Source organism: Opisthocomus hoazin, chromosome 15 (assembly GCF_030867145.1).
Source record: "Opisthocomus hoazin isolate bOpiHoa1 chromosome 15, bOpiHoa1.hap1, whole genome shotgun sequence".
Lineage (NCBI taxonomy): Eukaryota > Metazoa > Chordata > Aves > Opisthocomiformes > Opisthocomidae > Opisthocomus > Opisthocomus hoazin.
The window spans coordinates 11,870,291-11,887,005 of record NC_134428.1 but is presented as its reverse complement, the minus strand read 5'-3'; the positions used below and the strand labels follow the sequence as shown (position 1 = coordinate 11,887,005).

The following is a 16,715-nucleotide window of genomic DNA, read 5'->3' as shown; positions in this document are numbered from 1 at the left end:
AGTTGGAGGGGTGGAGAGGAGGGTGTGCCCCATATAAAATTTAGGGAGCATTTTAATGCCATTTCATAATTTCTGTAAGGTCAGATGGATAGAAGGGGAAATTGTAAGAAGTGTCTGGAAAGACTGATGCGTAGACAGCACAGGTCCCCTTGTAACAGAGTAGACCTTGATAATAGCCTGTAAATGGTTGTTGCAGTACCACCTTTGAGTACCAAGCAGAAATCACCTGAAAATACAAATGCTCGTGGAAACAAGTGACCTAAAAAAAATTACCTGGAGGAGGCACTGATAGGAACATGAAGTATAGGTCTATAGAGGGAGAAAAGAGTTTTTTATTGTGCTGCCATCAATGCTGATATTCCCTATAGACTCCAGGACAAGTACATAGTTAGACACTTAGTTAGTGGCATAATACTTTGCATAACCTGAACGCATATGACCAATTATGTTGACATATTACCTGAAAATGAGTGTGAATGCAACTGCACAGAACAGGTTTTTGTTTGTTGTAAAAACAGAAATATAGTATAGGAAAATGTCTTGCGTATGAAAATCATTGTGACCATCCTGGGTCTGGGAGTAGAAAATTCATCTCTGTTGCCTATCAGAAAGCTGCAGCTGAATGCTGTTATTGCAGCTGTAGTGAATGTCTGATTATTTCCATCTTTGTAATACAAGAGGGAGATTGGTGTTTGGCAGATACCAGTCTGTCCAGGGCAGGCTTCTGGCACTACTGAGGAAGGGGCTCGGGCTCTTGCTAACAGGCTTAGATTAGTTTGGAGTATTGCTGGAATTCTCTGTCCCCCTAAAAATAACCTTTGTCTGAGGAGTTTTGCTAATTTTGCTTTTATTTTCTGGCTCCATGTGCCCTGGATTATCACAGGTGGCAGGCGCATCATATTAACATGGAGCACATCACAAGCTTTCCAAGTAGGTGTTCCATATGCATCATGGGTCCAAAGTTGTTTATTAATTTGTTACGGGTTTACAGAGCTGTGCAATGCTTGGAAATAAGCTAGGGTGGTGCAGGGGATGAGTATATTTGCAAAATACCTGTTTAAAATGGCATATTTATTTGGAACTTGGGGTATTGCCTTCTGGAAGAGAGTGGGTTGCAGAGAATCGGAGAATAAAATCTGCTGTCTCTTTGTATGTCTGCCAGCCTGCTTCTTCCAGAGAGTATCCAAGAGCAACACCTCTGCAGAATGGTTAGCTTGTGGGGTTTGAATTCTTGCAGTGCCCTTTACAAGTACTGTGGAGCTATGATCTAAGGTCAGCCATGCAGACTACTGTATGATAGCTCTATAACAAGAGAGAGAAGGCTAATTAAAGACAGACTGGAAGGTAGCGGGCACTGAGTACGAATAGTTGAACATACATTCTGCTGTATCTCTATGTACATGCCATCTGTATGATGTGTAGAATAAAGCAGGAGTAGTAAAATGGGTATGGGGTGGCTGAACCGTGGGTGGTGGCAAGAAGACAGAGTAACTAAGGTGAAGGAAAACATTAAAGTGGAGAGTGACATGAGGAAACGTGAAGAAAACCTGAAAAGATAGAAAATGCACAGCTTATCAGTGATACAGCAGTGAGTAAAGCTGTGGAAGCACTATTATGTGGATACTAGAAAACAGAACAGATGATTAGGTTGCTGCTTTTGTTTGACATCAGTCTCAGAGGGTGCAGCTTCTCAGAGTGGACAAAAGTGACTGCTGTCCTTTGTGGGAAACAGGTGCAATTGAACTGTAGGAATTTGTCTGTTGGCTCATTGTGATGGTAGTTTGGCATCTATATATGTCTCATAAAGCTTCTTTCTTGGCATTTCCTATGAAGAAGTCAGTGTATATGATGGCTAAGAGGAACAGAGAGCAACTGATATCCCTGTTTCTGCTTTTCAGGAGCTAGCATGCTAAGTGGATGCTCACTGCATAAAAAGGTCCTATTGTGACTTGACCTGTAACATGTGGAGGAAAAGTTAAAAATAACGAGAATGTTTTTCATACCACTAGAGGTGTTAATTTTTTGTAGCCCATGAATTCTTTTCATGTGTCAGTGGCAAATATAATATGTTTTCAGCTGCTGTGTTTCTGCAACAGGTGTCTTTTGAGACAGTTTACAGACATTAAGCTTGTTTTTAGGTGAGAAGGTGGTATAGTCCTCCATATATTAATGGGTAAACTGGGATGCAGAGGAGTGAAATGCTGAAAGATCACGCAGTGAAGTACCAAAGAATTACTATCAACTCCCTGAAATATGTTCTGTCTCCTGGATTATAGGTCATCTCTTATAAACAAAAAATCTAGAAGCTTAATATTTGAAGGCGTACTTGAAAATGGTAATAATAGTTTAAAGAGGTTCCCAGCAGCTACCTCTGCTGTCTTTGCCAGACATGCCTCAATTTCATCTTGTCAGACTTCCATGCCCAAATGTTAGGAGGAGTTGCATAACTTCACTTCCACATGCAGATCTGCTCATATTGACAGGAAAGGCAAGACAACAGGAGGCTAGCCCTGGGAAACCTTTTCAAAATATAAATATTAACTTACTGGCTGTATTCATTAGAGAAGAGACAAAAATTTAACACGCCAACTACTTTCTAACATGTCCTTCTAAAAATAGTTCTGTTTTAATTACTGACTTGAGTCTTGCAATGTACCTGATTTAGATACTGTGGCACTTCTACTACCTATTTAGAAACCTCTGTAAGCCTTTGTTTCTATTCTGTATTAATAATTATAGGTATTTTTCTGCATTCATGTCTCTCCAGCTGTAACTGCAAAGCCTTCAGACATGTGCAAGCCCCAAACTGCCTTGTGTCCACACTTGTGGAATGCCTGTTTGGATGTAGGAGAAGCTTCATGAGAGACAGAAAACTAGGAATTTTACATTGCTTTAGGTTAGACCGAAATGTAGACCTGTCTGCAAGGGTGATGAGCCAGCACGGCCACGAACTTGCTCGCCTGCACAGCCTATGCTGCAGTGGTTTGCAACACCACCATATGGCTGTTGCCAAGCAGTCAGATAAACCAAAGTCCTTCTAAGGGAATATAAAGTAATTTTTCATAAGATACCAAGAGAATTTTGGGAGGCTGAGAAATTGTCATCCAGACTTCTGTGGCGAGGCTGTGCAGACCTAGTTCAGGAAGTGTACTGGACTTCTTTGCCCGAGCTTCTGAAGGACAGTGGCTTTATCATCCTGTCCTTCCCACCCGTGCTCTTCTAAATTAGGGCTAAGAATATTAGCCTTCTTGGGGATCGTTATAGTAAAACCAAAAAAGTGGGTGATTTAGCAAAAAGGGTCTAATGCATAAGATGAATGACAATGAAAATCTCTGTAATCCAATGTTTTACTAATGGCTTCTCTGAGCCTAATTATTGTGGTGCTCAACGCTGATCTCTACTCTTGTAGAAAGTGCAAACTATTCTGTTTAATCTGTTGGGGTTTTTTTCCCCCCCCTCCTTTCTCTTTTCAGGACTGTAAATCTGATGGTATGACTCTGGTTTCCAGTGCCAAGAACAGTCCTCAAGGTCCAGTGAGTACAAGCATTTTGCTGAATAGATTCGATTCTGTAACTGAGTTTGATCTTCTTTTAAATTGCTTTAGTCATCAATCACTGGAACCAATTTTTACCTGTGACACCTTGCTGCTTTTGAAGTGACTGTATGTGAATTTGCTTAAATGCTCTTTAATACTTGATTTTTTCCTGAATGTTTGACGTTAATATATAGTATAGCAAAGATCTGTCTTACCAAACTGATTGCAGTGTAAGTTCATTAACTGCCTGGTAAATCTATCTTGTGTGCTACTAACTGTATCGTATCGATGTACAGACTTGGCTTCGGGTTGCGTCTCACTGCTGTGCAGAGAAGGATAGCATCTGAGCATGTTGTAGGGTAGGGTACAACTGCAAGCCCCCTTGCAATTCCATATTTTAATGGTGTCCCCAACTGAGGGTAGATACAGAAAAAGAAAACAAAGTTTGGGCAAGTTTGGTGGCATGCGAGACCAAAGTGTTCACGAGAGTAATGCTGCTGATTGCTTGAAAGCTGAGCAGCACTGGACCAAGAGGAGCTACCTTATATTGGCTTAAAGAATAGAAATAAAAATCTTGTCTGTCTCTACACTGTACCTATCCTTCCTCATTTTCCATATAATGTTATCACTTGGCAGGAAATAAGTGTACCATAAAATAAGTTTATGCTAAGGTGTTATAGGCCTGATTTACAAAGGTGCTGATGATGTGTAACTCCGTTTGATGACACTGAAGTTCATCATTCACTGCAGTCAAGTCCCTTTTAATCCTTTTTTTGTCTCTCTAAAACACAAATATCATGCCATAGGGCCTTTTCTAGTGCCTCTGGTTGGATGACGCCAGTAATTGACATCACTCCATGCACTTTTGAGTTTTGGTTTTTTGTGGTTGGTTATTTTCTTCTGATTATCTAAACTGTATTCCCTCGGAATTGAGGCTGTAGGAATGTGGATTTATGTCAGAATAAGGAAATACACAATATTTGAAGTGCTTGGCAAACCGTTTTTTCCTGTTTGCAGGCATGACTAAAGCAATTTTAAACAAGAGTCTTAAACATTCAAAGTTTCTTGAAAGGAGGAGGTTGTTGGACTGTCTTTCAGTTTGACATCATTGCCTTTTGAAACTGCTTAGTCACATTAATGCAGATATAAAAATATCTTGAAAGATCAAAAGATATAAAAAGATTTTTAATTTATCTGATGATGATGATGATTTGACAGAATTGTTTTTTACCCCATATACTGAGTTTTGGAAGAATATCTTTCAATAGTTCTTTCCGCACTGATACTGATGCTTCCTGCTAGAACAGCTTTCAAAAGCTTTAATAGCTACGGAAAAGTTGTAGCCTTTCTGTTAGTTTGTCAAAAGTTAACCTGTAAAATAATGTTGTGAGAGGTGGAGGCTTATTTTTAGAAACTTGTTTTTGTGCTTCATATATTGGCATTGAAATTAGGTTTGTATTGGTTAAAAATGAATGTTTTGAAGAATGGTGTAGTATTTTTCTGGCAATGTACTTTCCGAAATAGGAAATGGTCCGCTACAAGTGTAGAACAAGTTTTTATTTTATGTAGAAAAGCTCCCTCTTCCCTTTAAAAAAAAGGGGGAAAGGTGGAGGGCTGGGGTGGGAGCTTTAGAGAATTTGTTGGCCGAACTGAACCTGGAGGTTCTAATTTTTTTTAACTTTATGATTGAATCCTTTGGTTGCTGTTGCCTGTAAGAAGGCATCCTCAGACATCAAAGTATTTAATTCAAAAAAAGGATTTCAGATGTCTTTCTTGAGCCTCAGTAACTTATGCCTTTAATTATGGCTTTTTTGCTTATTTTTGGGTGAGGAGAGGAGTTATAAAAGCAAGTTAAGCAGTGTATTTTGATCTACTGAAGACAGTTGTTATGAGAAAAGGGTTTCATGTTTTCCATAATATTTCTAATGCCACACAACCATGGCATAAAAAATAATGAGTTAAGAGTTGAGCTTATTTCTCTTGAAATTACAGTGTCTCTGTTGTTGCTTGGAAAATTGTTTGCTGTGATCGATGGGAAGGAATACACAGATTTTTCAAATGTGTTGCCAGATCATTGCTTATAGAACAATCTGGTAATAAAAGGAGAGTTGACAGATGAGAATTCAAATGGATCCGAGAATGAATTATTGAATGCCCCAGTTCCAGAGCCTTGAAAGGCTTATTTCCAGGGTGTTTTTTTTAATAATTGTTGGCTGCTTTTCCTGCTCTTGTTGACAGATCCTATATGAAAGTCTAATGCAGCTGAAACCCATAGCCCGGCAGATCGCCAGGCTGGCCAATGGAAATGTTCCCTACCATGGATGGCATGCCCAGTTTATGAATGGTGGTTGGCCAGTTCGCTCTTTTTTGGGAGTTTTGTGAAATTCGCAAAATCCGTGAGTTCTGTGTTCTGTGATTGCTGCTCAGGGACTGACTGCAAGTCAGTCATCAGGTGGTGAGAAAATTATGTTGTATATAGTTTGTTTTGCATATTCACTGTTATCATTAGTAATAGTATAGTATTTCCTTTGTTGTCTTATCAAACTGTCTTTATCTCAACCCCTGACTTTCCCCTTCTGTCCATTTCTCCTCTCTATCCTGCTGGGGGGATAGGGAGGGGTGAGCGAGTGACTGTCTAGTGCATCGTTGCCAGCTGCTGGTTTAAACCACGACAGTGTAACTTAATGATAAATGAAATGAAGATAAACCAATTATTCTTATGTTCAAACTCCTGTAATATATTGGCACCTGTTTCCTCTTTTATCAGTTAATGACTTGTGTGTTATTAATTTAGGTGCATACCTTGATGAATTTTAATCGTCGGGTTAGCCTTACCTAGAGTGGTAATCACACAGAATCACAGAATGTTCGGGGTTGGAAGGGACCTCTGTGGGTCATCTAGTCCAACCCCCCTGCCAAAGCAGGGTCACCTAGAGCAGGCTGCACAGGACCTTGTCCAGGCAGGTCTTGAATATCTCCAGAGAAGGAGACTCCACCACCTCCCTGGGCAGCCTGTTCCAGGGCTCCGTCACCCTCAGAGGGAAGAAGTTCTTCCTCATGTTCCGCTGGAACTGCCTGTGCTTCAGTTTGTGCCCATTGCCCCTTGTCCTGTCGCTGGGCACCACTGCGAAGAGTTTGGCCCCATCCTTCTGACACCCACCCTTGAGATATTTATAAGCATATATTAGTAATGGTGTGGATGTCTGCAAAGTTGTAGCTGTTATATTATTCTTAGAAAAGTAGGTCTCTAGCATAAATTGACAGGGGTTGACACTTTGATTTTTCATTGTTTAAAATAAAGTTTGGTGTCATGTTGGCTAGCAGTAGAGATTGAAACTAAGCAAGGCCTTGTTCTCTTAGCAGCCTTCCTTCCTTTCACTGTCAGATGTTCTTCTTCTGTGCTTTAGCCTAGGAGTCAAAAGTCTGTCTAAATATAAAATGAATAATCAATTTCCAATAGCTGGTGAATCTAGAGAGCTGCTGAAATGCCAGGTGAAGTTTGATAGAACATCCTTGCATCTTCTTAAATATTCATGGTTCTGGTGTGGCAAGAAAAGCTGGGGTTGGACAGCAGCTCAATACATAGAGGGAAGATACATCCAATGAAGAGGATGTCTATGAATAGAGTGAATGTCTTTGGAAGATTTTCTTTGCGTTGTGTTACTCATGAAGGATAAGCCAAACTGATGTTCGAAGGCTCTCTGTCCAGTTTGGACGCACACCTCTTCTACTTGGAAGATTAAGGAGGCCACCCTGTGGGTTAAATGGACTGAAACGGGGTTCTGTTAAAAGGATTGCAGAATAAGCAATGGAGAAAAACAAATGCCTTTGCTGCTGTTAGTAATATTCTACTTTCGGTACTTCTAAATACTGGAATTTACAGACACTGGCTTTCAGGAAGGAGCTTATGAGCATACTCCCAACCTGAGAAAAAGCAAACAGAGATTAGGGAAAAGGCTGTCTTTGTGTGAGAGTTGTATAAAAGCTGTGTAGAAGTTGATGGTTTTCACTGCTAGCAGTGCTAAATTGTCTGTGGGGTGGAGCGTGCTTCCATACACGGAATGCAAGAGATTGTCACGAATAGGGTATAAATATGCATTTCAAACAGCACTTCTGTAAATATCTACCTATATAATTTGAGTGAAACTAAAAGGAATGTGATAATTTCGCCCAGCTTTTCCTTTGAATCTTTTCCTTGGTTTTCAGTCAGAAGTTGCAAAAATGTGCTACTGGAAAGCAAATGAAGAAAATTATTGGTTTACATAAATATTTGCACAAGCAAGATTCTAGCTCTTGTATAGCTGCCCATCAAACAAATTCTATTTAGCTGTGCTATGAGAATTGCATACCGTTCATTTTGATGCTTCTATCATTCTCTTAGAGGCAAATAAATCAGTGCATGATTAGCATTAAAAGTATTTATAGTTTAGTTAATATTTTCTTTGGTTTTCTTTTGCATTCTGTTCATATTAACAGTCTTGGTAAAGTATCAAAGCCCGTAATTTAAAAAAAAAAAACAAACCCAAACCAGAAAACATGCCTCTAAAAACCATCAATACAAACTTTTGAGAATTCCAATGGAAAATAAATATAAATTAGAAAAAAAACCTCACAAACAGCCTACCCCTCTGCCTAACGGCCCCTTGTAACTCCCCTTAATAGTTTTGCTATCACTTTTATATATGCATTGCAATGTATATTAAGAGCCAACTTCAGAATATAAACTTTCTGCCACTTCTGAGGTGCCTTCCAGCAGGACAGTATGTATTGCATGATGGCAAGACCAAGATTTTAGGCACGACAGTAAACTGAAATCTCATCAGGGCACTTTCTGTGGAGTATTTTGTCACAGGGGAATGACAGCAGTGATGAACTCTGAGATTTAAAGTGTGATGACAAGATGCCATCTAGTGACAATTTTTAGGAAATTGTAGTTCACAATCTGTATTTACAGAAAAGTTTTCTTCTCTTTTTGAGGATCCAAAGATTGTACTTCAGAAATTCAACCATCATGTGTCTCAGAAGTTGTTTTTCTGGGAAAATGTTTTGGACTAGATCCAACTTCCGCTATATTGAATGTGGGACACTGGTAGTCAGTTCCTTTGCTGCCTTAGATTTGCCTCTGTTTTTGCTTTGCAAAGGCAGATACTGCCACTGCTGCCTCCCAAATCACCTGGTCTCGCTGGGAAGCATAAAAGGCATTTCTTTGTGAGTTCACTGGAGTAGGATTTCAGCAATTCTACTATTAACTGGCAGACAATATACATAATAATGGTTAAAGAAAAGCTATTTTGAACATAGAACATATAATTTTTTTTTAAATTTAAAAAAACAGATTAAACTTGTGAGTATTTGCATATTTTTTCTGTTCCTTATCGGATGAAAGAAAGATTTTTTTTTTTTATTTTATTATTATTATTAGTCAGTTGTTACTTAGAAATATCAGGCGCATAAAATGTCTGGAGTTTATCATCAGGACAGTTCTTTTACTGGGAAAGCACCAGTTTGACAGAAATTGAAATTATGTACCTACTATTGAAGGAATGCACTATGTTGGATGGTATGTATCTTTCGCTGGTAAAAGGCATCTGGTTTTCCTGGAGAGGGCCAAATCTGGTTTAGAGGATGCAGTCTTACGCATCCTGGGTAAATCATGTCTGATGGAGTTTCATTTTGTTCTAGAAATTATCTTTGTAGTGGGTTACCTGAGAGCACGCAGTGAACTGTGTCCTCTTGGCCATATAAGCATGAGTGTGCATGGAACGTGTGTGTCTATGTGCTGGCTTTGGCTGGAGTAATGTTCATTTTCTTCATAATAGCGGGCATGGGGCTGTGTTTTGCATTTGTGCTGGGAACAGTGCTGCTAGTTCAGGGATGTTTCATTTCTCGCTGAGCAGTGCTCACACAGCCTCAGGGCCTCTTCTGTGTCTCGGGCTGCCCCACCAGCGCTGGGGCTGGGGTGCACGAGAAGCTGGGAGGGGACATGGTCGGGACAGCCGACCCTGACTGACCAGAGGGATGTTCCACGCTGACTGACGTCGTACTCAGCATATAAACTATGGGGAAGGTTGGCTGGGGGCTGCTGCTCGGGGACTGGCTGGGCATCAGTAGGTTGGTGGTGAGCAGTTGTTTTCATTTGCACTGCTTGCATTTCTGGGGGTTTATTTCTCTTTATTATTTTCCTTTTCATTACAATTATTCTTATTATTACTACTCCATTTTATTTCCATTATTTAACTCTTTTTACCTCAACCCACAAGTTTTGTCACATTTTCCCTGCTAGTTCTCTTCTCGCATCCTGCTGGGAAGGGGAGTGAGTGGCTGTGTGGTACTCAGCTGCTGACTTGGGTTAAACCATGACACTTTATAGATGTCAAATGATGCAGAGTTTTACAGGGTATAACTTTGACATCTAAGAGTTCAAGTCAACAAAGTCTAGAACATGTCAGATATCTCTCTGAAACTGTCCATAATCACCATCATCTTATTTACTTAACAAATCAGAATGTTCTTATACTAACTACATTTCAAAAAGAGTGACTGCTTACAAAACGTGAGATAACTGAATAAGTGATTTCATGAATGTCCTTATGTCACAGAGTACTTGAAGATACTCTTATCCTGAAGCGTGTGAACAGTCCATTTGAGAAAGATCAAAGTATTTTGTAATAGGCTAATATTTTAGCAGTAATCTGTCAGGACCAGAATGCAGATTTGTGGTGTACCTGTTTGAATAGACACATATAATATGTTTTGGGATGTAAACGAGTTTGACAAATACAAATCCTGTGCAAAAAAATTAAAACAGTGTAATTTGCAATGACTTATTTGCAGATTCTGGCAGTCTGAATGTATTTAGGTTAAAGATCAAATGGCTGAAAAACGACTATGTTAATGTTGTTTGTAAGGGAAGACACTTGTTTTTTGATTTCTTTTAAAAAGTATTGATCCTATCCTCACTTGACTGTTCTTGTAGTTTCATGGGAGCTATGAAGGAAGCATATATGTTTGAGAGAGATTTGCTTCTGAGGAAACAGCTAAATATGCATTTAATGCAGAATAGTATTAAAAAGAAGGCAGAAACAAGCTTCCACAAGCAATCTTGTAGTACTGACGTTTTTAAAAAAGGAAGGGTGTATAAGAGTAATTGAAGCAATTGTAAATCTGCACGTTGCTTATCAGTGTTTTCCAGTTTACATCCTAAGAAAACTACCAGTAATTTCCTGCCTAAGTAAGATAGAAAGTGTTGTTAAGAGCATGACAATGATTATACTTGGTGAAACTATCATGCATGATGTTTTATTCTAATATGGCCAGTAACAGGTATTATAAACCTGTAAGAACAAGCAGATGTGCAAGAATCTTTAATATGTTCCCAAATTTCTCCAACTTACAACTTAGATATAATGGCTTGCTAAGGAAGTCTCCAGTTTTGCCTTTAATAACCTGTAAAAAACATTTTTCCTAAGATTTTCTCTAAACGGTTTTTGAACCTGCACATCTTTTTGGCAGTAGTTAGTAGTTCTGTAGTATCTTTAAATTCTGTCTTTTGATCATGGACTTGAATGGGGCTTCTGCCTACTCGGGGAATATATAAGTTTTCTAAGTCGCTACTGTATTATTTTAAATTTATATATAACATCAGAAGAAATCGGCTGGTGGTTCTTTTTTGTATACAAAAAGTCATGGTAGAACAATTCAGAATTACAGTATGTATCTAAATATCTGTTTTAGGCCACGTGATATTCAATTATTTAAAAGCTACTGAAAAATCTCACATGAATAAGCTTGCCAGTTTAATGTGTATAGTGAGTTATAGCTGTTACTAATGCCAAATATTGTCAGAGTAAACTGTGGGTTTGGTGAAACATTTTTATAATGATGTTATCAAGGCCTGGAGCATCTGAAATATGATAAACAAACGTGCAAAAGTACCAGTAAAGAGAAAAGTAACACTGTGAGGCCCCAAATGGATGTGCCAGAGTGTGGGAGTTTGTTATTCAATCTCCATTAATAAAACACTTTATAAGTGTAGCAGCAAAATGTGAGTCACTGGAATGAATGCAAGGAACTAGGACTTAAGAGGCTGGAATCTGATCCATAAGCACCCTAACAGCAGCGATGAATAGTGAACTTATTTTACAGTATCTCCCAAGAAAGCTTAAAACACCAGTTTTGAAACTTTTTTTTTTTCTGAATGGAATCACTAAAATTGTTGGAAAATTCATTGCCTGCAATTAGGCAATAGACCTAAACCCAAAATGAGTATTTTAAAAAAACATCTAGTGAAACAAAAATGATAAACAAAGGATTTTCAAAAAGGTGTTGCAAATCAGTGAAATGAGACTGAAAACCAGAGGCAGAATTACCTGCTGTGAGAAGTAATGTGTCCTCGAAAGGCAAGCTTACTTTGAATCCAGCCTGCATAGTGAGCTGTGTTCTAGGTCTGAATCGGTGAGATGAAAGTTTGGAGATAAAAAGCATCAGTGAAGAGGAGAAATACTTAGGGGAAAAAATGACAACCTATTGCCTCACAATTAAAGATCTTCTCTGTTACCTCCAGTGACATAAATATCTGTTGAGAATCTAATATGCATAATGCCTGTTTGCTCATTAAGGGAGTTAACTCCTACAGAATACTGGGATAAAGAATTGAAATAATATTGAACTGAACTCCCGTTAGCATCGTATACTGTGGCTAATCTTACCCCTCGGCTCATTGGTTGAGTGTAGGTGTAAAAGTTAATTGAAGTTAACTGAAGTCAAATTATCTTTTTGAGCTTGCAAAACAAGTTTTGTCTCTTTCAGTCATATTATGCTGTATTTTTTTTTCATATGTGATGTAGAATTGGTATCTTTAAATTTTAAAAAGAATATTTTTATTTACCAATAAAATTATAATAGTTATTTACCCTAACTGGGGGGGGAAGAGTCAATGCTTTGACAAGACAGTCTTGAAAGGCACTACAAAAAAGCAAACATTTTCAATTTTTTGTACTTATTTTCTGTTTTCTGGTTAAAAGAATTCTGCTATTTCAAATCAAATTTAATGCAGCAATACACTGTTTAGACCATTGCACATCAAGGCAGAAGGTCAGGTGACCTGTTTGCCATCTGTATCTTTTGGAGTATGGTTTTCATTCTATTGAATTTTTATGTGTATAAAATAAATTTATGGATAGGAAAGAACTTGCCAGATAACAATATGGTGAGATTATTTCTCCTAATACCAGAGTTTAAGTGAGTCTACTTTTGCTCTCTGTGTTGCAGAGCAGCTAACATGCAGCATTCTGATCCACCTAGAAAAGATTTTCACCATGGGCTCTGAAGCAGCTGCAGAACTGCAGCAGGGCTGGGGGGGAGCAGCTTGGCAAGGGATTTTAATTTTGGGACATTGCTCTGTGAATCTTCGCCCAATGACAGATGGCACAAACATTTGCAATATGAGAACATAGCACTTAAATCATGGAATTTCTGTAGGCACGGGAAAATTTCTAGTGATGCCTGTAGCTTCTTTCCAGGAGACCTGCTTTGTGTGCTCTCTGCAGAGCTGTGGGACTGCAGTCCAAGGTCAGGGACAGAAGCTCAGTCCAGCGGTATTGGCAGGATCTTACTGGAGAGGGTGAAATTTCACTATGTGTCTGCCTTAAGTGTGTCTTAATCATTGGGAGTAAATATTTAAACATATTATAAAGAGTAGAAGCCACATTTTTGTTTACCTACCTGTGTGTGTGTGTGAAATCACCCTTTGGTGTGTGATTTCAGTAAATAGCAGCGGATTCTAATTTATATGAAGTATTCATGAAAGACGCATTCGTAGCCTTCATGTGTTATGTCCCTAATACCTTAAAAATATTTCAGGATTACACTGTGTACTTGCTATTAATATTAATTTTAGGAGTCTCTCTTTTTTTTCCCCGAGTCCTAAATATGTCTCTCTGAATTCCTTTGGTCCTGAACTGACATATCTCTTTTTCTCAGTTATAAGAGTACATTTTTTCAGTTGAAAGAACTGGGACAGAACCGTTGTCACATACATATCTCCCATATTCTGGGATTAAAAACTTCAGAGGAAGTCAGGCATGTTTGGATATCTTCTGTGCTAGGATGTAGCCAGTGGCCTTTTAATGCTGTGCACAAATAAGGTAGCTTTTATATGCCATAGGAAAAATATCATAACAAAAAGATAATTTATTGCAGATATGCAACTGTGCTTTGTGCAAATGCAGCCAGTGTTTCTTTGTTTAGTGGTAAGAAAATATTGCACTAAATTGTCATGGACCTTTTCAAAGTTTTGATTAAAACCGTTCAAGGAACTGTCATGGCTCACACAAGTGATTGGTAATTGCAAAAAGTAGCTGTGATTGGTGATTTTTGTGGTATTTGTGGTAATCTGTAGTAATTTAGCGGATAAAGTCTCTGTGTCCTTGCATGTCATGGAATCCTACAAAGCCACGGTTGTGATCTCTATACATGTGTGAACCAGGTAACTCTTTAGATCGTGACAGTGGATTACAAAAAGCAAAAGTATTCTTTGACGAAACCATTAGATGACTGTGTAGTCTCAGATGTGTTTACATCTCAGATTCTGTTCTCTCAAGCCACTGATACACAGGCAAACTGCATTTCTTTTTGTTAATGTTCGTATACGTGAATGGTATTTTTGTATCAATGAAAAGGGCTGTTATTTCAACATTTTATCTCAGTAAAGACTTAGCAAGGGCCTAAGAGATGTCCATCTTGCTTTAGGTTCATGCGCAAACAAACAACAAAATCTGATGAGGGAAAGTCCTGATGCCACTGCTTTCAATATGCTGGTCCCAGGGTTCTGGATTTACCCATATAATGTGTTAATACAGATGTGTGTTGTTCTGGCAGGAACTCTAGACCTGCAGCCATCAGAGTAAAGTTCTGCTTGCTAGTCAGAATACAGTATCGGTATTTTCTACAAACCCTCGCATCATCTGTGCATTATTAGCAGTTTCTGAGCTAGTGTGTGACCAATTTCACAGTGAATCTGATTTCTGTGTAATTTTGACAAACCCATCACACTATGGAGCAGATGGTATACTGCTCTGCAGAATGCAAGTCCAAAAGATAGTGTTTGCCAGAATTATCACAGGTCACTCTGAAGAGCTGTCCAGAGTGGGAGAAGAGAGTGGCATTAATTGATTGTCTTTGTTTAGGAAGCTGGCCAATGTACAAAGAATGAGGTGAAATATCCTACTACTGATTGCATATGTATTGTAAGACAAAACCCACTGCACAAGAATGCCAACCAGTTGTGGGCCAGGAGCTCCCCATCTAGAGGTACCTGGAAGTTTACATAGCACATCTTTCTAAATGAATAGAACAAAGGGAAAGCAGGTAAAAATTAATTAGTAAAGAAAATGGCATGATTTACATTTTTGACAAGGGGAAAAACAGGTCACAGCTTGTAAAGATGCCTGTGAAGGTAGTTAAATTCCCATGTTTCCTTTTCAGATGTGAGGTGTAGATGGAGAAGGTTCTGTCATAGATACTGAGTTTTCAGAGTCTCCCCTTGGTCTGGTTGATATGGCTTTGAAAGTCTCATTCGCGTGTACAACCCAATAGAACCCAAATAAAAGCAAGAAAATCTTTAACTGTGTTTGCAAAGACCTAGATTTTACATGCACTGTCAAAACAAAGGAACTTCTACTTTCTTCCCATTGAGAATAATATAACTGCAAGTGAATAATATAAATGAAGTATAAAGACAGAGGTCCTGTGCTCACGTGTTGGTGCCCTTTCATCTGATTCTCTCTGCCTGTGATTTTTTCTTTCATATGGAATTATCCAAGGACTTTATTTTAATTCCTGAATTATCTGAGGACCTGTGCTTTTAAAGGGAAGTGGATTACCTGAAGTTTGAGAGCTATTCCTGAAAGCATAGTATTTTAACATTTTTTCCCACTTTTGCTGTAACAGAGGGTCTCTGTGCTCTCATGCAATCTTTGTGGACAAAACCTTTGAAGTTTCCATTATTTTTCCAAGATTAGATGGGGAGCTCAGGTTTCTTAAAGGAAAATGTTTACCTATTCCATGCTGTTAGAGTACTTTTTTTGTCTGTTCAACCCCATGTTAGGCTGCGCATTGTAGTCTTGTAAACATACTCTTTAGAATGAACAGCTCTGAAACCTCCAGAAATTATATAAAAATCCTGCAATTTGACCTTGACTTCTTATAGCATGACTTCATTTTACCAAATCCTGATTAGCTGCATTAGCAGGTTGGCATAATTTCTACAGGCAGATTTGCTGTCCCACCGTTGATAAAGGAGGCTGCTCTCCCTTTAGTTAACATGTTCTCCCTAGGGACTATTATGGCATCAACGGCATTTTGAAAAATTGCTGCAGAACTAAGAAGGACAGGGATTATGCTCATGCATATTTCATTCATCTACTTTTTTTAGTCACTTTTTTACTTATTCTTTAGTCCTTTCAGTCTTGTCCAAGCCACTTACTGAAGAAAAGCACCAGAAGATTTATTTTCAGGGGCATTTCTCTTGCCTTGTTTTGTTTAGGAGTACCAGTTCAAGGTAGGGTTAATTGGAATGGAGGGTTGAAGGTTTTTTTCTCTCTTGATTTGTAATAATTTGTGCTTAATGACTTTATACAGCATTTATTGCTGTATGTTGGGTAACCTTTTAATGCTAGGTGCCATCAGTACAGCCAATCATACTGCCTTACGATTAAGAAATCATGTAAATGTAACAAGGAAGAAGGAATAGATTTCTTCTTTTTGGCCAAACAAAGCATTGCTAATGCAAGAACTTCTTTTCTGAATGTGGTGGTGCTCTTTCATACTGCAGAAAGGCTATGTGTGGGTCATGTGTATCTTTGTAGGACACTTAAATATTCTGTATTTATGCGGAATTTTGAAGGATTAGGATTGAGTCCAAGAGCCACAAACGTTACCGGTGCATGTTGTGCATGTAGTTAACCTTCAGCTGAGACCCTCTTTCGTCTCAAAGGCCTTCTGCTTCAAAAACCTCTGGAGCTTGTGTTTTGTGTGTACCCTACGATCCTAGAAAAGTACCTGCCACTTTTTGTGAAGTGTGGATCTTGTTTATATATCACGTTTGTGTTCCAATAAATCAAGAAAGATACCACGATAAGTTTGCCCTCCTCAGGCTTTGAGTCCCTGCTGTTTCAAGCTG

At 38.6% G+C, this 16,715-nt stretch overlaps 1 protein-coding gene across 19 annotated transcripts in view; it reads left to right on the top strand.

Moving 5' to 3' along the window:
- The first annotated feature begins 3,479 nt into the window (after positions 1–3,479).
- The window catches only part of RBFOX1 (RNA binding fox-1 homolog 1), a 1,166,109-nt gene continuing 1,152,873 nt past the window's right edge, over positions 3,480–16,715 (top strand). For all 19 annotated transcript variants that reach the window (XM_075435958.1, XM_075435955.1, XM_075435968.1 and 16 more), the window contains exon 1: positions 3,480–3,533. In XM_075435958.1, coding sequence (XP_075292073.1) covers positions 3,492–3,533 — 42 coding nt within the window. In that variant the 5' untranslated portion in view covers positions 3,480–3,491. The remainder of the gene's footprint in view (positions 3,534–16,715) is intronic.